The 22,896-nt window shown below is 39.7% G+C and overlaps 1 protein-coding gene across 1 annotated transcript in view; it reads right to left on the reverse strand.

Annotated features, from left to right (window-relative positions):
* Positions 1-22,125, reverse strand: part of MTAP (methylthioadenosine phosphorylase) — a 32,081-nt gene extending 9,956 nt beyond the window's left edge. Inside the window, exons 1-5 of the mRNA XM_059492115.1 lie at positions 22,037-22,125; positions 17,013-17,099; positions 9,571-9,629; positions 7,141-7,308; positions 1,939-2,041 (exon numbers count right to left, since the gene is read on the reverse strand). Of these exons, the coding sequence (XP_059348098.1) occupies positions 1,939-2,041; positions 7,141-7,308; positions 9,571-9,629; positions 17,013-17,099; positions 22,037-22,075 (456 nt within the window). The 5' untranslated portion in view covers positions 22,076-22,125. The remainder of the gene's footprint in view (positions 1-1,938; positions 2,042-7,140; positions 7,309-9,570; positions 9,630-17,012; positions 17,100-22,036) is intronic.
* Between the last annotated feature and the right edge of the window lie 771 nt (positions 22,126-22,896).

Below are 22,896 nucleotides of genomic sequence, written 5' to 3' on the forward strand. Positions count from 1 at the left end.
AGTTCCAACTTTACTGCCTATAGGATGTTTTGCTGAGCCTCAGTTTCTAAAAGCAGCAATACCCAAAATACCCTATATTATTCAAAACTTCTGAGAGAAAAAGGTAAAACTCCATTTAGATTCTCATTTAACTTACAGTGCATAAACCAACTAAACCAGATAATTTTAATGTACTTGCATAAATGCAACATATGAAGGTATTTCAGATATTTTGCTGCAAAATTCCTTAAACATATTACATTCACTATTTTGGCTTTTTTATTATTACTGCACTTACCTCTGAAATTCCTTTGAACTGGGATAAACTGGGCTGAAATTATCTCAACAATTTGCAGACATAGTTTCAGGAAAAAATTTACATCACTTTTATCTGATATTTTCTAATGAAGTGAAAACACTCCTTCTCAGTCTCACAAAGAGCTCAAACCCACATGTTCTTTAAAGCATCTCTCAGGCTGATTAGAATTCACAAACTAACGAGATAATGATCACATGTGAGACTGGGAAGTACCTAAATGTTTTTTCTCAGTTTGAAAAGGCACGTTTCTTTGCTGGCTTTTCAAAAAATGAAAAACCCAAATAACATCTCTAGCTAGTTAACAACTGAAAGAAAACTGCTTCCTGCAGTCTCAGGAAATGTCTTATGTATGAGTGCTTGCTTTTTTAAAAAAAGGACAATGTGAAGTACTACCAATCACCAAAGTAATAACACTTTTTAATCCATTTCTTAATAAACTCCTTGCATCTGCTGTGACATGACATCATGCTTGCAGTAGAAAGCAACTAAATACCAACTAATCTTTGCTAAAAGCATGTAGCTAGGCTCTTTTGGCAAGAAAAATGCAAAGTATTTTGCATAATTTGCTGCTCATTGAAAGAAGGGCAAAAACATGCACATGTATAATATGCAGTGCTTTGTTTCTTCATGAGACTTAGAATATCTTTAGGTCATTGTAAAACACCTTGATTCCCAAAGTGGATATGTCTCAACCAGCATGGTCAATTAACAAAAAAAGCACATGACACTGAAGAGAATTGGTGACAAAAGCAGAATAGCTCAGTAGTCCAAATGTTTGTACATGCTCTGGTTATTTGTGCCACCTGCTTCACAATTAGCTTTGTCTTGATTGCAGACAGCAGGTCTCTTAGATGACCATGACTGACTCTGTAAGTACTCCCGTTCCTCTGAAGAATGTACCTCCTTGCAGCTACTGATCAGAGCATTCCACAACACCACAAAGTATGCAGTTCAATCTTCACCTTCCTTTTTCTTTAACTCTAGGAATACACTAAGGTGACATATTTAATCAGACACACTCCTCCCAGAAGTTTATAAAGGTGCTGAAAAACAGAGAAGTGTTTCACACTCTGTAGTCTGAGAAGCCTGAAAAATGACGCAACTGAGAGCAACAACTAAGAATAACTGGCAAATACAATTTGGGTTTTTTCAATGCTTAACATCCTAAGCCTTGACTCTCCACCACCACCCACCTCTACAATACACAAAAGCGCAAATGCTAATACTGCTATTTTTGTGAATGTGAAAGCACTACTTGTTTAAATATCTGAGTATGTAGAGTGTCATTACCATAGGTTCATCTTTATTCAGAAAAAAATGGAACTAATTTCTAATTCTAACTGCTTTGTTCACTTCATTGCTTTCTTGGCTGGTTACTTGACTAAAATAAAGATATTTTGTCCTGTTATTAAGATTGTAGGAATATATGTTGCCAACTGACTTAGGAAGACAGACACAAGATCTTTTACTTTCCATGCTTTCTAAATGTTACATTCATCCTTAATACCATGATGTATCTGAGAAACAGGATAAAGACGTGCATGTTGCCTCTGCCTTCTAAGAATGCACAATTAGACTAATATATCACAAATAAGTGCCATAAAACAACATTTCTTAACACTATTACAGAATTCACTAACCTCTCTGGTTTTGGTGCAGAAAGGCTCAGCCATTGGAATATGACATACTCCTGAGAGAGTGGAATGCTGCCCATCATATAAAGTACAATGTCTTTTAGTTGTCCTAGAAAAGCAGGAAACTTGCTTAGAGAAAACAAAAAGACAAAGCAACAAATTGATACAAACCAAAAAATAGCATCCCTGGGAGTGGAAGGAAAAAACAGGATGATATTATGACCACCTGTAATCCTGCTCTGCCTCTGTACAGACCTTTGAGAATTGAGCTGGAGACTAAAAAACTGTTACTCCACTAGTCCATTGTCAATTCATTATGAAAATCTTTTGTTAACCAAGACAGTGAAACTCTGATTTGTTCCTAAATGACATAAACACCCCTATTGTGATGTGATTCTACTGCAAAACAACCAGCTAATTTATTAGTCAGGGATGTAGCCTCTGGAAAAACATATTAGTAATCTTTAAGAAAGAGAAGGAATAAAATCTCAACTACCACAAGGCCAGTCAAAATAGAACTTGTTTGTATCACTGCATTCCTACATCCCAAAGGACAGGAATTTACAGAAACAGCTTCTAGTATGAAGGAAGTATGAATTCAACTACAAAAAACCTTGGAACAGGATGCTCTGAAAACCTCATATTCTCAGATCACACACACCTGTAGTGCCAGCTTCCAAGTAAAAGAATCCTTTTTTTCTCTTCTTTCAATGGATTGAAATGGTCAAAAATTAAAATTACCATTCAGCATGCCATTTTGGAACACATGGAACTGCTACCCATTACCACTTTACCCTCAAAAGCACTGCCTCAAGCTAATCCACCCAACTGGATGGTGCAAACCATCTGGAATAATTTTCTCAGACACTCCCTTCTTCCCTACTGTGCTTTACAGCAGAAAATAAAGCCAATAGCCAAATTCAATCTGCAGTTGAAATACAAAGTATCTGCTGGTAATACTTTTTATAACAGGTCCCCAGTAAATTCACTAGGAAATATTTAAAAGAAGGTTTTAAATACAATTTATATGTTAAGAGTAGGTTTGGACAAAAAAGATCCATCAAAAATGCATCAATAGAATGCATTAAGAATGCAAACTACTGCAAATCACCAGTTCTTAAGAATGAGATTATAAAACAAGAAACAGACAAATTAAAAACATCTGGAAAATGTACAGCTGTTAAAATCAGTTGAAACACTAAAATTAATTCTTCCTTTATGGGATTCTGAAACACTGCAAATAGAATATACGCAATTTTCCCCACTTTTCTATTTTGTCTGCCAATTAATTATTCAGAGTTGGAGGAAATGGTAAAAGCCACAATCCATTTCCTGCATTACGGTATTTCAGATGCTGTTAGCCAGGCACTTTCAATCAGAAAAGCCCAAGGAAAGATTTCATATGCAGAAATAGTAATATCTGACTTTCAGATACTCTGTGTTCTTTGAAGAGAACAGCAACATCATTACATGGCTTCATAAAGAAATCCAACTATGTTTAGCATCGTTCATACACGCTGCACGGGACTAAGCAACAACAATAAGACCTATAAAAGCTTTGAGCAATAGACCACATGTGTTCCACTTAGATAATTTCTCTTCTCCATCTGTTGTAGTTTAAACCCACCTGGAAATTAAACCCCATTTAGCCCCTGTACCTGCAGCAACAGTTACACTTTTAATCTGACAATAAGGTGGCTTTTGCTCCTTCATTTTGGTTTTATCACAGTAACATAGGATTTTCTGGCAATTCTGACTGTGACTGATTCAAGGATGCAAAATACAACCCAAACAAATGAACAAACCAGTCATTTCCATCTGTGACAAAGAGCCCTCTATCATTTCCATCATCAACTTCATTCTTCTTCCCGTAGGGTTGAATTATCAAACTACTGGTAATTAAAGAACAAAATGTAAATTCAGACTGGCATAAGCGCATAAAAAGCAATCTCAGTATGCTCTGCATCTTCAAGGACGCTGAAAGAAAATTTTACAAAAAAATTTAAAGGTGTGACAATGTTGCAGTAATTGTAGTTGTGTTTGTGTCACAGAGAACTGAAACAATAAAACTGGCAGCTGTTACAGGAAGCTATTTTCTGCATCTCCCCAACTGAGTTCAGTCATTCAAGTAAGTAGTTCCTGTCTTGCTCTTCTCTTCCTAGCAAATATCAGCAGCAAACCAAACAGCAAGTATTCTAAAGCCCTAAATTAGCCTGATGTCATCAGCTGACTAACAGCACTGCAATTAACTAACAGGAGTCAAAGGTGGAAAAAAAATTATCCTATATTTTTAAAGTACCTTTTTAGAGAAGAGAACAACTTTTGCAGCCCATAGTAGCAAGTGGTTATTTTTGGATTTGGAAGCAAGATGTATTTTTGTATTTATTTAATAAAATGTATATTTTATTGTTTAAATACACAAAATAATAAGTATCAAGGAAGCAGAGACTATATATAGAATCAAACACTAGGTGAGGTAATGGCCTGCAGAATTAGGCTCTCAAAAGTTTGTAAATCTTACACAGTTCTAATTACACCTATCCAGTGTTTCACACTGAAAATCAAATCTGTGCTACGCAGAAGTTCTACACAACCTCTTATATTGCAATCCTGTCATTAATTTCACGGTGCACATGCCCAAGGAGAGCAAATTACAGTAGCTGCCAACAGTTTTTTGCTGAGTTCTAGCTCTTCTTCAATTTCTGTTCAGTATTCCTTCTTTTTGCTTCACACCTATAGGGAGAATTGAGAATAGGAATTCTCCCTATTGAGAATATATATATAGAGAGAGAGACACTAAAAGGTACCTGGACACCAGAAGGCACTGTTTTAATGGTGGCCTGAGCAAAGCCTTGCCACCTAGACCATGACTTCCTATGTACTGCCTGGCATGGGTTAACCACTATATAGAAGCCAGAGTAACTTTTAAGAGAAATAACTGTTTCTGCAAATTTAACCAGTACCATCTTTCCAAGACTTTTAACATTGTTTGCATGACCCTGATCTTCCATTAGAAGGTATTTCAGAAAAATTCAGTATTTTCAGACTTTGGTGGACAACTAAAATATTCTGTTCCATGAAAATATCTTCCAATCAGTAGGACTGCTGGCATAGTGACTTATATAATGCAATCACTCTTGGACTTCTGTGAAGGGCTAAAAGCAGACCCGATCTGCAAAGACCTGGCAGTCTAACACTCCCTGGCAGAGAACATTATGAGAAAAAGACTTGACACAGAAATTCAGCTGTCAAAAGAGACACATTAATACAATGTATCAGTTTTCTGAATTAAACTGCATTTGGGGATGATTGAAATATTCATATTACATATAATTTTCCACACAGAAACATTTTCACATGCTTTTCTGAGAAGCTTTCTGGTTTCCTGATGCCATTAAACAAGTCAGAACAAGTTTCCACTTGCCCACATCAAAACAGAAACTTACTTGCCCAGACAAAACACTGCTCGTAAATAGGCTACACCATTACTACTGGTGACCATCTGAATAAACTCTAAAAGAAAACAGAACAACTGAGGGCATAAGTAGCCTCTGGAGGTCCACATAGAATGGGTTGTCCTGGTCCATATCCAGATGGCTTTGAGTATCTCCAAGGACGGAGACTGCCACCTCTCTGGGCAACCTATGCCAGTACTCAGTCACCTTCAGTAAAAAGTGTTCACCGAGGCTCCGAGGGAATCTCCTGTGTTTCAGTCTGTTCCTACTGCCTCTGATCCTGGGTGCTGCTGGACAGAGCTTGGCTTCTTCTATGCACCCTCCCTTCAGGTATTTCTACACATCAATGATATTCACCTTGAGTCTAGTCTTCTCCAGGCTGAACAGTCCCACTTCCTCAGTGGGAAGTTCCACTTCTCACTTCACTCTCCTCTTAGGAGAGATGCTCCAGTCCTTTAGCATCTTCATGTTGGGCTGTTGGGCTCTCTCTACAATGTCCATGTCCAAATTGCAATGTAGAGCTCGTAACTGGATACAGTACTCCAGGTGTGGTTCACCAATGGCAAATAGAGGCTCCTGTCAACTTACGCAGGAGTCTGCCAGGTGATAATGCAGTCAAAATAACTGGTGCTTGACTCACAATCATTCAAACCATGTCCCCAAGTCTGTTTAACATCTTTCCTACATAAATCAGTACCAATACTAAAAAAAAAAAAAAATAGTATTGTCAGCTATATATCTCATATTCACCCCAAAATTCACTCTAGTATAACAGGAAGCATTTTATGTGGGGCTTGCCCCTGCAGGCTACTTAGTAATTTAGATACGCTGTACCTAAAACCTACTCTTACAAGAAAAGAAGCATTTCAGTTACGCATGCAAAAAAAAAGTAGGTAAGTGAAAATTTGTATAGCACTGCAGTGCTATCCCCACTGCAGTGGGGAACAATCTAGGTTTACATGTTCAGTTGGCAATTAAATACAGCACCACAAATGCCCAATGAAGCTGCATAAGCCATTTTAAATACTTCAAACTATGTGGAATTACAAAATAAGACTTCAAGATAAAATACTCCTCCAAGTATTAAAAGTAAATTTACCTTTAAAATGTGCAACCAGATCTCTGAATTATTGGTGTTGCTGGTGATCTTTAAATGTAATTTTATTTTGCCCCTAGCTTTGCTTGAATTTTTCTAGTCAATGATCAAGAAGGATAGACCAGCTGGTGTACGGAGACTTTTGGAAACAAATTTACCTCCTTATGTTTCTTAACAAATAAGATATGTAAGCATCTATTCTTGTTTTAAAACAACCTCCTCGTTCTCGCTGTTGTGCTGCATTTATCTCTCTTCTGCAAGACCTCACTATTATGATATATATTTACCTAGCTGACTCCTACTATGCCTTCTTGTACTACTCCATCTCTTTTTCAGATTCTTCATAAAGCTTGGAATGGCCTGTGCTTTTATTCATGTTTCTCTCCCACATCTGACACCGGAAGATATCTTTTACTTCTGAACAGTCTTCCCACAGAGCTACACTTTAGCTCATTTATGGCCATTCTTCAAAGCCTAGTACTTCTGCGTCTGTTAGAACAGAACTTCTTATAATCACATTCCCATTTCCTATCATATTTTCTTGAATGAATCTTGCTTTTTCACAGAAGAACTGGGGCTATCATCTTATTTTACAATATGAACATGTTATTATATGGAGTAACCCCATTTCTCCTCTTTTTCCTCCTTCTTACTCACCTGTCAATGAACTGGTCAATTATGACAAGATCACCAGGTTGTATTTCCTCTCGTAATGAGCCACAGGCAGTAGTCACTAATACATGGGAACAATTTTCTTCTTTCAATGCCCAGATATTGGCACGGTAATTGACGTTTGATGGCATAATTGTATGATGCCTTCCATGTCTGCAAAGATACACGAAGTAAGACAGTAAAATAAATCAGACTCAAATTGCCTTCCTTCTTCCAAGTAAGAAGAATTTCAGGAAACATATTTCCCCTAACAATATTGGAAGCGGAACTGACCATTTCTGCTACTTCTGCTATATTTTGCTTTCCTAAATGTATTGAGCTTCTCCTGGAATTCAAGTTAAGAAGCAGTGATATAATTTTCTTTTTATATGCAAAACTTTAAGTTCAAGATTGTAATGAAAATAACCTTAAAAATATAATTCAAATATATTTCAGCAGCCTCAAGAATAAAATGAGCATTTTTCTCTGAATCTTCTTTTCTCTGAATTTTCTCTTCAGTTCCATAGATTCTGAAACCCCTTTTCCAAACACTAGAGGGAAGATTTATACGCACCTTCACGAATATTCTGCCCGTAAGCATTGCTTACACAAAGAGCAGCACATCACAGAACATTGTGTTCTAATCTTTCCAAAGAAAACAGTAGAATCATCACATTTTTCTCTTTGATCTTTAAGTGATCTGACAGCTTTCATAAATTAAAAGTATGACTTCATACCGCTGCAGTATTCTTTTTCACCAAGACAGGAAATACTTGGGTCTTACAAGCACAAGCTTTTGTGCTATCACTGTCTTTGCTACAGAAGCACATCATTTACATGATTAAACACATTAGAAAATTATTTTCAACCATGTAAGAGAAAAGAAGGAACTTAATTTCTCAACTGATTTTTTTCAAAGGCCAAAAAGCCCTAAGAATTTGATCATTCAGGAACTACACACAACATGATCAAGCACTGTCAGTCAGGATTCCCGTGTTGTCATTAGCCTTCCTGAGGCCAATGGCACACAGATCTATTGCTTTATTGCAGTTGATGCCATAATCTTCTTATGGAATATACATGCCTTTTCTTTTCCAATCTGATTCAGAAGCCAAAACACAAAAAAAAAGTTGCAGGTACCTTAGCCCTAAAAGTAAACTCAGGAGTTTTCTATATGAATGGTCATAAATCCCAGGGAGAAGGTAACCACAGCCAAGTTGTTCAGACATCTGTCATCCAAGGTCTAGCTTGCAACAGTACAGCAACAAGAACTTGACTTAGCAGTTTGAGAAAAAGAGAAAAATGTTGTCCAGGTGTAATAAAATACGTGAGCAAAGTCCATGAAAGATAAGAAAAGTAAAACCACAGACAGAAGTGTCACAGAGATGGTTAGCAGTCAGCAGCTTTAACGGAAAAACACTGGAATGAAAAGAATCAGGCCCTGAGTGCACCACTGGGTCCTAAGTGCCCCGGCCAGTCTCAGCCTGGGCCTCCACAGAAACTGCTGATGCCTGTGAGCCTGGCTGCTCCTGCCTCCAAGCTCAGGCCCCAGACCTCACCCCTGGCCTGAGCTATGTCACAGTGTGCCAGTCCCCAGCTCAGTCTGCCCCACAGCCTTCAGACCTATCTGTACTTTGTCTCCAGAGCAGGATGGGCTTTAGACACACACTACAGCCTTGTCTCTTACCTCCTAAAGTTCCTGCCTGGATTCCCTGGATGGATCCTGTGCTTGACTAATAAACTTGACTTGGCCTGCTGAGAGACGCTGTCATCAGCACCTGCTCTGACCATTCTGACCAGGTGTGTTAGTATTCTTACATTTAATCCAATAGCATGTTGGTCCCAGACATCCAAAGTTAAACCAGTGGGAAATTTCTACTCACTCATCTGCAGATCCTGCTTCCAGAGTCTCTTCAAGTATAGTAAAAATGTCTGAATGAAAATTATATAGGGAGGGAGAACTGCAGGGGATGCAGTCTCCTAAGCAGTAATAGTAACAGCAGGAGGACTCAATAACCTCAGCGAATGATTTGGAGAGTTTACTGTGGTACCAGAGACATAGTTAATCTGGAAGCTAACATTTTCTCTATTTCACAAAGGAAATCTGCAAACATAGTGAGCAGATGAACTAATTAGTAAGGTTATCAGCATCACCTATCCCCCATCAGAGCAGGTGGCCCTGCAGGCTGCCATTCTTACTGGGGTAATACCTCCCACTAGATTTTTTTACCTAACCTAGACAGCATTTTTAATACTCTCAGTCCTTGTAGCGTCAAACTTGCTTATGAAAAAAACCAAACTTGTGCTGGACTTTGCCAGCAACAATACAGAGTTAAGATCATGTCAGCATAGAAATTCAGTTCACCTAATGAAAAGAAAAAATTCTGAGAAGACTTTAATATGTTTAATACAAACACACTTAAAATGCTCATTTACCTTGCCAAGAGCACACAGTCCACATTTTTGATCTTTCCCAAAATCAGAGCATCTGATGGCTGCAAGACAAACACATAAGAATGAGTTACTGTCTGACAATCACATTACAAACTTTTACTACCACCTAAAAATAACCACAATAGTTACAGAAGAAAATACTGGTTACCATTGTACTCTCACGTTTTCTTGAGCTCAGCCCTGTATTTTGATATGACTGGTCAGTAAAACAGCCTGGAACAGGAAGATCAAACTTGAAACAGGAAGGATTACTGTTACACAATTACACAAAAATTACACAAATTTTCTGTATTCAGACAAAAATTAACATTGCAACTCTTTACTTTAGGGCTTGAAACTGTAATACTTTCTAACATATCAAAAGAGTATTTCAAACACAAAAATAGTAGCATGCACAGGTTACCATCAAATTGGTTAGCATGACTCACTCTTTCCTGTAAACTTCAGTTTCTTTTTGCTAAATAGGAGCCATTCTCTACTAAAGCCCCCTTCCAACATAAAAACCATTTAATCTGTGCTTTTCCATAACACTCCCCATTCTCTTCTCTGTCCCCTTTCTAACTTGGGCTTGCAGTAGGGTGTGAAGAGTTCTGGATTCCTCCAACCCATCCCTCACTCAACCCCACCTTCCTGAAAAACTTGCTCCTCCCTGCTGCTGGGAGTCTTGCTTTTGGGAAATGAAAGGTGATATAACAGAGAAATTCTGGTACATAAGTGGCAGAAGCAGTGTTGTATTTTCTCATCCTAGGGATTTCTCTTTATTGCTACCCAACAAGAAAATACAATCTTCCTGACTACCAACCAGCCAGAACAATTGAACATTTTGATTTTAGCTGTCCAGCTGGAATGTGTACCTTGCAACAGAGACGGGTCATCGTGCCCACAAGAGGCAGCCTCCAAGTCATCAATCACAATTAACTGCTCTATGGGCTGCATTCTGCTCCTGGCCTTCAGGGATCTGAAATATGCTATGCCACAGCTTTCCTTTTTGTTAAAACAGCTACTAACAATACCATGGTTTATTTACTGATCACAAGTTTGCAAGTGTCTTGACTCACACATTTGCATTTACAAATGTTCTGCTACCAGGTATTTGATAGAAAAGAAATAAAATTATAATGCTAGATGCAAGATTTCAATTAGCATTTATTTTACAGCTGTTGATTTTTGTTGAAAATTTGCAGAGGTTGACAGTGAAGCAATATAGGAGTCCCACGTTAAAGATACCCATTTCTAAAAATCCCGTAATCTTCTACTTCCTATTGCACTGCTCTTTTTGGTAATTATTCATTTGAAAGCTCTCTAAAGCACCATAACTTACTCAACCACCATGGTTGAAATTCTGGCAGACACTTATTACTTCTTTTTTAAAAAACTGAATATTCCAGAAAATTTATGCTTAGAACAGTAGTTATTCTGACTTCTTTTTTTTTTTTTTTTTTCACGTATCCATTTAATATTAAACTATTGATTTTAAGTGCTTAATCTTTACCTCACATACAGTCTTCTCAAACAAACATGGCTTTAAGAGCAAAATTACACAGGGCAAAAGCCTTGCTGTCTACTGGCCACAGCAACTTGCATTGCAACATTCCATAACAAGGAAGATCCACAAAAATTAGCACTTGAGATTTTGTTTCATTTACACACATTTGCTGTGTTAAGTAATAAGCATTTATTAAAATTGGGAACTTAAGACCCCAAAAGACTACAAAAATACTCTTAAAAACTAAAGAGGATTTCCAGCAACAGTTCTTGCCTCCCATTAAAAAGGTCAGCAAACTAAACACTGGGCTCTTTGCTTTATATGTAACAGATTAAAATTTATTCCAAGAGGTAGATTTAAATTTATACCCATTTTCAAAAGACTTAGGGTAGTTTGATATTCATTCCCATTACAGAACTCCCTTGAATTCTGGCATACATTGACGATGCAAAAAGAACATAACAGCTTTGAAATTCACAGGCTTCAAAATCTAATTGGTGTAGCCAGGGATTCCTTCCTTATCTGCTCATATCCTAGCACTTCAAAAGGTTTCAGGATGGTTGTGTAACATTCTGACTGACATGTTTGCATGGATTTCCACAAAATGCATTCTGCACATTTTCCACGTGATTTACTGAATATCTTTCTGGCACAGCATTTCTAGAAAAATGGAAGAGAAAAAGAAACACTTGGAACAAAGAGAGCACTGCTAAATGATGGATGAACACTTTAAGAAAAGAATTGCAGATACTGCATCATGCTTCATTAAAAGACATTAAATAAAGATCACAGAATCACAGAACTGTTAGGGTTGGAAAAGACCCATGGAGGTCTGCTAGCCCAGCCTTCCTGCCAAGGCAGCCTCGCCTAGAGCAGGTTACACAGGGATATATCCAGGTGCTTTGAGTGTCTCCAGCAAGGAAGGCTCCATGACCTCATTGGCCAGCCTGTTCCAGTGCTCTGCCACCCTCAATGTAAAGAAATTCTTACTCATATTGTGTTTTAGTTTATGGCCATTACTGCTTATCCTGTCACTGAGCACCACTGAAAAGAGTCTAGTATCATCTGCTGGGCATTGACCTTTAAAATATTTATATGTGCTGACAAGATCCCTTCAGCCTTCTCTTCCCTGGACTAAGAGGGCCCAGCTTCTGCAGTCTCTCCCTGTAAGAGACACGTTCCAGACCGTGAATCACTTTCTATGGCTCTGCCAGACCCTTTCCAGTAGCTCCTGGTATTTCTTGCACCGAGGAGCCCAGAATTCAACCCAGCACTCCAGATGTAGCCTCACCAGGGCCAGGTAGAAGGGGAATCACAGCCCTTGACCTGCTGGCCATACTCTAGCTGCTGAACCCCAAGACAGCATTGGCCCTCCTGACTGCAAGGGTGAACTTGTCATCCACCACCCCAGGTTCTTCCCCAAGAGCTGCTTTCCAGCAGGTCAGCCCTCAACTGTGCTGGTACTTGGGGTCATTCCCACCCCAGGTGGGAATTCAACCCCAGATTCAGGATTCTAAACTTGTCCTTATTAAATTCCATTAGGTATCTCTATGCCCACTTCTCCAGACTAAGGTCACTCTGAGTGGCAGAAAAGCCTTCGGGTGTGTCAGCCACTCCCCCCCGTTTTGTAACATCTGCAAACTGGCTTAGGGTTCATTCTATCCCTTCATCCATGTTGTTTGTAAAGAGATTGAATAGCTGGACCAACTATCCATACGTGCATAAAGTTACAGAAACAGACATTTCAAACCACGTGTTAACCATGTAACATAGCTAATGTATACTTCCATTCTGCTTTCTTTCTCCCACTACTTCTTTCCAAGTGCTGTACCTCTCTTCTACTATCATGGTCACAGCCAGGAGTGATGATAAAATAGTAAAAAGTTTCAATGGTACAATTTGAAATCAAAGCTCTAATACTGTATTTTTAAAGGATGATTTAATAAAAGGTCCAATAAAAAGTTCTCAAACATTAAAAATTCATAAACGTCTTTAACTACTTCCCTCTTTTCACAAAATATAAGTATGATATACCCTTTGTTCCAAAACAGAATAGGAAGAATAAAACCCTGGGCAATTAACCTCAAATTACTACAATAACAAATAATCGTAATAAATCCCCTTTGTCTATAGTGTAAATATGCATAAAGTACCGTTCATGTGTTGTCTACAGAATTAATTTTTCCCTTGGTCTCCCTTCTCAGAGGCTAGTTGGAACAGAAAACTGAATACAGAACACTCATGATGAAAAATTATTTCAGAGGTTCTGCAAGCCTCCATTCAACCTGTGAGCTAGTTTAGGTACCAAACAATGTACATTGTTTTGGGGAGGTAGAACAAGAGATTAAGTATTATGTTACATGGTCAGGTTTTCCTGATGCATCAGGTTTTCCTGATACAAGCAAAATTCACCCAATTGAAAGGTGGAACTACCCCCTGCTTTGTTTGCCAGATATATTTCTGACCAGAAAAAAACCACAGAGCCCCTAGAATAATTTTCTAGAGTGGGAAGATCTCTTGCCTGCCAGGGAAGGTGATTCAGAATAAAGATCCATCAGCCAGAAAGGAAGAGAATCTAACTGAAAATATATTCTGAACAAAGCTTTTAGGAGCTTCAAAATTCAATGACAAAGATAAAATTGCTTGGAACAGCATCTATTATCCTGTAGGAGAATAATATTTTCCATATCTGGAGATAGAATCTCAAAAGGTTTTGGGATATTTTCCATAGAATACTAAATTTTTGATGCACTGAAAATGGTGGAAGCCAAGGAGAAAAGACAGTTGGAATATTAAGAGCTGTAAGTATACTTAGTTTTTTTAAAAAACTCTTGTTCTGCATTTTCATTATTACTAATGTAACTTGATAGATCATAGACGACCAATGTCAACATACAGAACAGCAAAAAATTGCCATAATAGTTTCTTTTAAACCTTTCCATATTTCTCACATTCCCTAATGCTAAATTTTGTAGTTAAATGATTCTTAGGATTCAAGAAGACCAAAGCAGAAGACAATTCAAGGACTCTCTATAAAGAAAAAGTAAGCTGTTATTCATGTTTTAAAAGAAAAGAAAATAGCATTTTTTCATTACACAAAAATGTATTTTCCTGCTGTCAAATGTCAAAGGTGCCAAGGAACATCTACCCAGAAAGCTTTTCAGTCATAAATCTTTTGCCACAAGTTTCCTTGTCTAGAAACTTAAGAATTAAAGATTTAAGTGAAGTGGAATTATACACTTTGCATTTTTACAGGACAGAAGGAAACAGACATACATTCTAGTAACTATGCCTTGCAATTTCCTCTTGACATTCATTCATTCTCATTCTTCCTAGCTTTGCTTGAACTAAATAGGTTGATATTTCATGTCTATTTCTCAGGAAATCAAAGGCCACAAAGTTCTGAAGTTTATTTAAATTAAGCCCTTTACTTCTTAAAATTTCAGGTAGATTATGTCTCCACTGATTTCACAGCTCTATGAAAAAGTATCTTTATGGCAGAAAAGGCCCAATTTGGTTTTACTCCAGTAACAATCAAGAACAAAACAAACCTTTAGGAAAAAAATACAAACTTCTAAACTTTTCCAGGCACACTTGGAAAAAAATAAAACTGCCCTCTAGCATTCAGCAATAGCTATTCCCCTCAACTATGTAGCTCTAAAATGAGTGGTAGGTTGTGTAACACCTCCTTCCTGAATACTAAATAGTCTCAGCAGCAAAGTAAGTGAATATTGATCCACCTTCTTATAATTAATAATACTAATTGGATTTCAATCAAAATCCATTGCACTTTGTGCAACTGTAACTTGTGGACTAAGCTCTGCACATCTTACACTAAGGCTGATCCATCAGCTGCTGAACTGCAAACTGCATTTAGTCGCTGAAGTTAATGTGATTCTATAGAGGAGGAAATCTACATTAAACAACTATCAGGTCAATGGCCTGATTATCAGAAGTTCAGATCTATAGAAAGAAGGAAGACAGGCCATTACAGGTAAAAAGATAAAAGCTTCCTGTTTGGCTGTGCTGTCCTTCTTCGACTGTGTCCTGACTCCATTTAGGTCAGTTTAACAGTCCCAGTTCAACTCAGGACATTATCTCAAATTCAGGCTTGGATTCATACTACGGTATCTCAGTTCTATTCTCATCCCCCTCACAAAAAGAAAAAATATTCACAAGCTCTTATTTTTTAAGTTACATATTTATGCTAAATATGTAACATGCAGGCTCAGACACAGGCAGTCAATTGATCAAGGTCTCTCACAATCCACAATAGGCACCAACATTGTTTTTTTGCTATTTATCTTACATTCTGTGAAGAACACAGAAAAAAACCCCAAACCACTAGATAAGCTTCTTATTAGTTAGAAAAAAAAATAGTAAAAAAGCCCTCTGTACTGACCAAAGCTGCACGGCCAATGAAGATTATTTCACTCCTTTGTGCAGGAGCCGTCCTGCAAGTATTCCTACTCTTCTCAGGAACACTGAACCCTACTGTAGGCCACTTACTGCACTGCAGAATTTGCATTCCCCAAATCCTGTGACACCTCAATGCTGTGACAGAACAGATCTTCAAATTCCGTGCTGCCACTGTGCTCTTAACTCTGATCTGAACAGAACCCTGTGAGGGAGAAGTGTTCCATCTGTCCTAGACAGGAGAGGTTCAGTTTATATCTGCCACAAGCATAGTATTACTTCTGCTTTGTCAGCAGTCTCCAAACACATCCATGCTGTCATGAACATCCATGATTCTCAAGAAACAGGAAATGCAATGGCAACTGGTTTGGTTTAGCCAGTGGATTCTCCTTCAAACCGAAGCTGGCTACTTTTGGAAGCCAGAGTAAAGAAAACAGAGGAGGTAAGTTTCCTTCATTCTACTACAATTTGTTAACTAATTCTGAAAGAGGATAGAAAAGTCAAATGCATTCTTGTGATTATGTTTTCACTTCCTTTAATATATTCCCCTTCCTAATGGTGTGGATACAAACTCCTCTTGCTCTTTATACTCCATTTTAAACCATTTTTGAGCGGAGGCATGGATTTGGTTTTCAATCACACACCATACCACTGAGTTTTCTGGCAAGCTTCCAGTCACAAAATAGCACTTGCTATCAGACACCAGATTTTTTTGTATGTATACCAGCATACACTGACAGACTGCATAAGATATAATTCCAATGACAATTATAAAGCACCCAGACTCCCCATGTCCTATGACATGATTACCTAAGATTGAATTCTTCTATGAGCTTCATGTGACAACTAGAACATCCCTACCCCTTGACTTCCTGCCTATAAAACTCCCTCATCCTTTGTCTTGCCTGGTTGTACTATAAATGCCTTGTGCCAGGAATTGTCCTTCAAAATGTACCCAGCACTGTGTATAGAGCAACAGCCCCAGCCACCACTCCCTTCTGCTGAGGAAAAGGGCAGAAGCAATGTAAAGGAGAATTGTTTAGGGGTACCAGCCTCACAAACACCGTTTCAGAGCTTAATTTTCAAATGATGTGGGTATAAGCATGATCTTACATTGGCATGTAAGACATAATTCATTAGTTACAGGGAAAATGGTATCTCATATACCTCAAAGGAGAGTTTTCTGCAATTCAGAAAGGTTCCTGGACCAATCTGATAGATAATACAGGTCATGCACCGGTACAAAATTGAAAGAGAGGGTTTATCCCTTGATTGCAAATTCAGCAGTGAGTTTCTAAATTAATCCAATCTACCAATGAGAAGAGGTACAGTCTCCTCTGCACATAATCTTTGCAATAATACATTGTTTCTGCAAACTAAGAATCCCACAATACATAGCAACTAAAAATAGTTGTGCCACCTCCTTTATACATTCATTTACCACTCTGAAAATTCTTAAAGCATGCAAACATCTTGAGAATTGGCAAAAACCTTCAGTAATAAATAAAAAGATTATACAGACCTTGCCATAAGGAGTGTCAACATATTTTTCTGTTCTTCCTTCTAAGATATCCGGATCATCCAGGCCAGTTCCACCAATAATTCCAATCTTACACAGAAAGTACATATTAGTCTTCTTGCAATTCACATTTAACTGCATGCTTGAAAAACTAACCAGGAAGCTACAAAATGTATCTTCTTCTCAGGATGAGGATAGACAACAGATCAACAAATCATAATATGCTCACCACACTTTTCCAGAATGCAAATCTCAAATACCTGATTTTAAACAACTGTATTTAGCTTGCCAATTTCTTACCCCATGATTCTCCTCTTTAAGTATCAAATTAGAAAAAGCTATGAAAAAAATGCACAAAGATATGCCATTAAACATTTATTTCCAATATATAAAATTAAGACTATTTGGGAATGCCTGTAATGAGTGAGAAATGCATGTAGAAAGCCCATTAAAACAAAGGTTTTTTGTTTATATAGACAAAAAGTCTTACATATAACCACCATACTGAATATCAGGCTCTCATAGTTTTAAGCCCAGCTGGAAGTTAAGCACCACACAGCCACTTGCTCAAACCCCCCTTCTTTCCTCCTGCACTCTGGTGGAACAGGGAGTGGAATCAAAGTAAAACTTGTATGTTGATATAAGAAAAGCTTAATAACTGAAAATAAAGTAAAACATTATAACAAGGGTAAATTATGTAATAATAGTAAAAAAGGGAAAAACTAGCGATGCACAATACAATTGCTCTGCACCCACTGACTAATGCCAGATCCTATTCCAAAATCCGGAATGGTCACCCTCTGGGTAACTCCCTCAGTTTATATAGTGGGCATGACATTCCATGGTGTAGAATATCCCTTCAATCAGTTTAGGTCACCTGCCCCAGCTATGCTCCTTCCCAGTTTTGTTTGCGTACCCCCTCCACTCCCTCCCTGGCACAGCATGAGACAGGGAAAAAAGAAGTCCTTGATTTAGGATTAACATGACTCAGCAAAACCCAAAATATCAGTGTGTTATCAACACTGATCTCATTCAGAATCCAAAACAGAGCACTGGAACAGTGACTGAGGGGAAATTTTTACTATAGCCATAACCAGGACACAGGCATTTCTCTATGGTATTACACCTCCAAAAGAAAGAAAACTTTGTGGGGAAAAAAAAAAAATAGTTTTTTAAGCTGACTCAACAAAATCTAAGTTTTCCCATTTAAAATCCCATTTGTGTTTTTATTTGCCTGTGATTGCATATTCCAGCTAAGAAAAATGCATCTGATTTTTCTTGTTTCTAGTTCATTATTGAAAGTAACTTGTTTTTTGTCTCTCAAGGGATAATTGGATTTTCAATCAAGTGAAGATTTTTCTGGAATTCAGAACACTTGTAACTCTTCAGACGGAATTGTTATTGTCAAGCTTTTTGCAACAGAAAGCTTAGCAATGGTACTTAAAAGTTATGTCACCATGTATCACACATAGAGAAAAAGAGTGTCTCTTTTTTCTTCAGCGTGATCAGTTGTTGCAAAGTTTGTATCACTTTCAAGTTGAATACATATCATGACTGATTTGCTTCAAAATCTGAAACCATGACTGATTTGCTTCAAAATCTGAACCTTTGTGATGTAACTTATTATCCTGACTGAAAACTTCCCAAGTAAAACTTCCAGACTCCAACATACAACCCCTCCTTCCACAACACGCAGAGAGCTGTTTCTTACTCCAGTTTTTTCTTACTTTCACATTCGTAGAGATCCCATCTGTTCAACCACCGTATTAGCTGGATCATTATGCACTTCTTTTCAACAATGAGAGGCTCTGTGGTCTTGGTTACGAACACCTCTTTAACAAAGCTTTCCACAGCCGGTGGTGCAAACGCGCATACATGAAATGGTTTCAAGCGGCCTCCCCCTTCCTTCTGCTACCCCCCTGTGGAGCAGGAGGAGAAGCGCAAAGGAAAACAGCAGCGCCGACCCACACACTCCGACCCGGAATACACAAGGGAAGACACAGACCACTGTCTTTGTGTTGCAGGAATATTGACGGGTCTGTTCCCGTGTTACTCGTGCTGCTTAGCTAACACAAAGGTTCTGACGTGGATTGCTCATGAAAATCCTGAAAACTACGTACAGTTTAGGATGAATAACAAATTGCCTTAAGAATTGCGAAAGGTCTGCAACAGGAACAACCACAAAACTCAAAATCCAGAAAAGACTATCCTTAACAATGTTCATGCATATATTCAGTAAACACTGATGATTGCTACATTGCCAGAGGACAGGACCAAAATGGCGCCTTTCTCATTTTTTTTCAATCTAGGGGCGGGGGGGGGGGAAAGGTTCCTTCAGTCACTTTACTGGTTTTAGCTGGGTATAATACTAGTGGCCTATGACTTAGGATACAAAAGGGAACTGAACTTTTACCTCTACCAAAGTGAAAGTTGTTGGGATTGAGGAAAAATGTGCAATGCGGGAGAGAGTAGCTACAGATGCACAACATGAAAGTTACTTTGGAAATGCAGTGCTTTAAGGTTATTATAAACACACAGATCCATGACAGTAACAGACTGCTCCTGTACAGAAAGCACATGGCCTGTGGCAGCATAGGCCTGGTGTGGTTGCTCTCACATTTGCTCTCAGGCTCCATAACTCAGGGGCTGCAGCAGCATCAGTATGTACTTTGGCTGCACTGTTCGGTTCCTGCCCAGGATTCTACACCAATAGCCCTGCTGTCAGAAATTGCAGGCTGCAACGAGCTTGCAAAAGATTCACAGCTCCCACGGTGCAGAACCCAAAGCACAGATGACCCAGACTATGTTGAGCTTGTTGCGCTTTCTTACCCACTGCAAACTTACCGCAGTGGCAGTCAGGCTACCTGAGGCAACCCTGGCTAGAGAAATGCTGGGCTCACTTACAATTCACTGGAGAGCTACTTCAGTGGAAGGGAAGTTAGGCAGCAGAGATTTCTGAAGTAGCAGCTTCTCCAGCCATGTAAGGTTAATTTTGGAGCTAGCAGCTCTAATCCTAAAATTAATTTTACCTGACAATTATTTTTCCTCTAGTTTACATGATCTCCAGAAATACTATTTTTATCTGGGAACTAGACAGAAAAATCTGATTCCATACTAAATTCTGCTTTCCAAATCTCCTAGTGAATTATCAAAACAAATGCTCTAGGCTCAGTGGGCCAAATACCCTACATCCTGGCTCCGGCCAGGATAGGATTAATTTTTGCAGTAGTCTGGGAGGGCCGTGACTAGGACCTGGACATTATTCTACATGACCTAGTATCATTTTCCAAAAACAGGGGAAGGGGCCTGGGGTCAGGGTAGCATGACAATTGAGTATTTTTGGGCTGTGCATAGTGGTGAGCAGTTGCATATTAGCCTCTCACCTCTCTCAATTATATAGCTATTATTACTGTTTTTCTTATCTTATTGTTGTTTCTAGTAAATTGTTCTTATCTCAACCCATGATCTGCACCTTTTGTGCCTCCAATCCTCCTCTCATTCTGCTGCAGGGGATGGGATGATGTGTGGTTTGGAGTGGCTACAGTGGGAACACTGAATTGGGGAGCATCATGTCTAAACCACAACACCCCGGTGAGGGGTGCTGACTTCTATTCCCAGCTGCCAGCCCAGGAGCCGAACACATGGGAAGGCAGAGAGGATGTGACTAAGGAAGAAGAGTTTCACCTTTCTTCAAAAGCCAGAGAACTGACGGCACACCTAGAAATGACTTCAAGAATGGAAAGATGTAGGACTGTATTCTCCATTCCAGACTTTGCATCCTACAAGGGGACACAAAGGATATAACTTGTAAAATTTTACGGAGCCTGTATCAAAGGCAATCTGGAATTAAATCTCAAGCAAAATGGCATTACAATAGAGTGAATCTCAAACAGTGGGGTGAAGAGCAACAGAAGTGAAACCTAACAAAAAGTTATCACAACAGTAACTACAAAAATCAAACCCATTTCTCATCAAAGTCCAAGAAACAATCACACTAAAGTGTGTATGCCTTTCTTCATGTGGTGTTTGATGAACTTCTCAAAGGTTTAAGTGAAAGGCATGGTGGTATCTCTGCAGTGACTGCCTACACTTGTTCACCTGCGGGTCTTAAACTAGTACATATCATGATCATCTATGGGTCTTTTTGACAACTAACCACACACAAATCCTTCTGTATTCTTCTCTTCCGTTTTGGGGATACTGAGAAAGGGACGAGGATAGCATTACAAATAATTTTGCTTAAAGAAGACAAACATCAAGCTAAGTATAAGTTGTACTTTAGAGAAAAAATCTGTACACTGAAGACGGGTTCTAACTGTTTTCTACATCCAAAAGGACTGGGATTTTTTACTTCATGGCAGAAAAATAACGCACAGTATGTGAAAACTCAAATTTCACATACTGAGTACCGGCCTGCTCACCCCTGGTGCCATCATCGCTCTAAGCAGCTCTTCAAACCCACAAGAAATTAGTCTTAAGAGAGGAGGTTCGGCATTGCTTACTTCTACCAAAGCTTAGAGTTCCGTGCACGTATAAAAACAGAGCCCAGAGCTACAGACCCGCCACGATTCCTCTCACTGACAAACCCAACATACCGCACGTGGGTCAGATAACCGGAAAAGGCGATTTCTCCAAATTAAAAAAAAAAAAAAAAAAAAAGGTCCCTTCCGGGACGGCCGCGGGCGCCCCTGCACGGGCCTTGGCGAGGGAGCGGCGCCCCCCAGAGCAGCGGCGCCACCGCGCTCCCGGGCCCGCTCCCGACAGGCGGCGCAGCAGGAGGGCGGGAAGCCGGCAGGAAGCGGGGAAAAATGCAGCGGGCAGGAGAGAGAGGAGGAAGGAAGGAAGCAAGCAGAGAAGGCAGCGCCTCTCGGCATCGGCACGCGGTCGGCAGCGCCGGGAGGGCAGCGGCACGGCTCCCGCCATCTGGCTCCCGCACCCGCCCCGAGACGGCGGCGGGGAGGGTTTACGGGCGACGATGGACGCCACCCCCTCCCTCCTGAGGCGCCGCTGGGCGGAAGCACGCTTACCTTCACAGGCACGGAGGCGGCTGCGGCGGCGGCGGCCATGCTGGCGGGAGGGCGGGGCGGTGCCGCGGGGGCCGCGCTCAGCCCGCCGGGGAAGGGTGCTGCCCGCCGCTAGGGGGCAGCACCCGCCCGCGCTGTGGCCCGGCAGCGCCGCGGGCCCGGCAGCGCCGGGCCGTGAGGGGAGCGGGCGCCCTGCCGTGCCCAACGCCGCAAGCCCGTCGCGCTTGCTCCTTAATCCTTCCCACCTGCAGGCTCCGCGGCGACTCTGGGAGCCCCTGCTGCGTGGAGCCGGAGTGGTGCTACGGGAGGTGTGATGGAAATAGTTTGTCTACCGGAAGGTGCAACTGTGTGCTCAGATTGCCGAGCCCTGGCTCGGTCTCTCAGAAATCGTAATTGTCAGAGGGTCTGTATTTCAGTCGGATTTCAGTCGGACCACCTTTCCATATTCCCGGAAACAGCGGTTTATTTGACTTCGCCCCCCTCCCCATTCAAATCCTTGGATTTGCCAACAGAGGTGGAGCTAAATTGAGCCACACATGCCTGAAGCAAAAAAACCCCAGCAACATGAAGCGACAAAGTGCTAATTAGCCTTGGAGTACCGGAACGGCAAAATGAGATCTAAATTCTAACTCTAACCTATATGAAAATTCCTAATTTAGAATATTTTTAACTAAGTAAAAGAGGTTTGTTTTTAAAAAAAAAATCTAATTAATTTAGAGTTCTAATGTACTCTGAATTAAGAGTTGTGTCTTCAGTATCCAAAAAGATGTCTGAGAACAAACTGGAGCACATTTTGCAAAAAAGAAAAATAGTTCTTTTTGAAGTACAGACACATAGAAAGTTTACACATGTTTAGACTCTCC

The sequence above is a fragment of the Ammospiza nelsoni genome, chromosome Z (genome assembly GCF_027579445.1).
Source record: "Ammospiza nelsoni isolate bAmmNel1 chromosome Z, bAmmNel1.pri, whole genome shotgun sequence".
Classification (NCBI taxonomy): Eukaryota; Metazoa; Chordata; class Aves; order Passeriformes; family Passerellidae; genus Ammospiza; species Ammospiza nelsoni.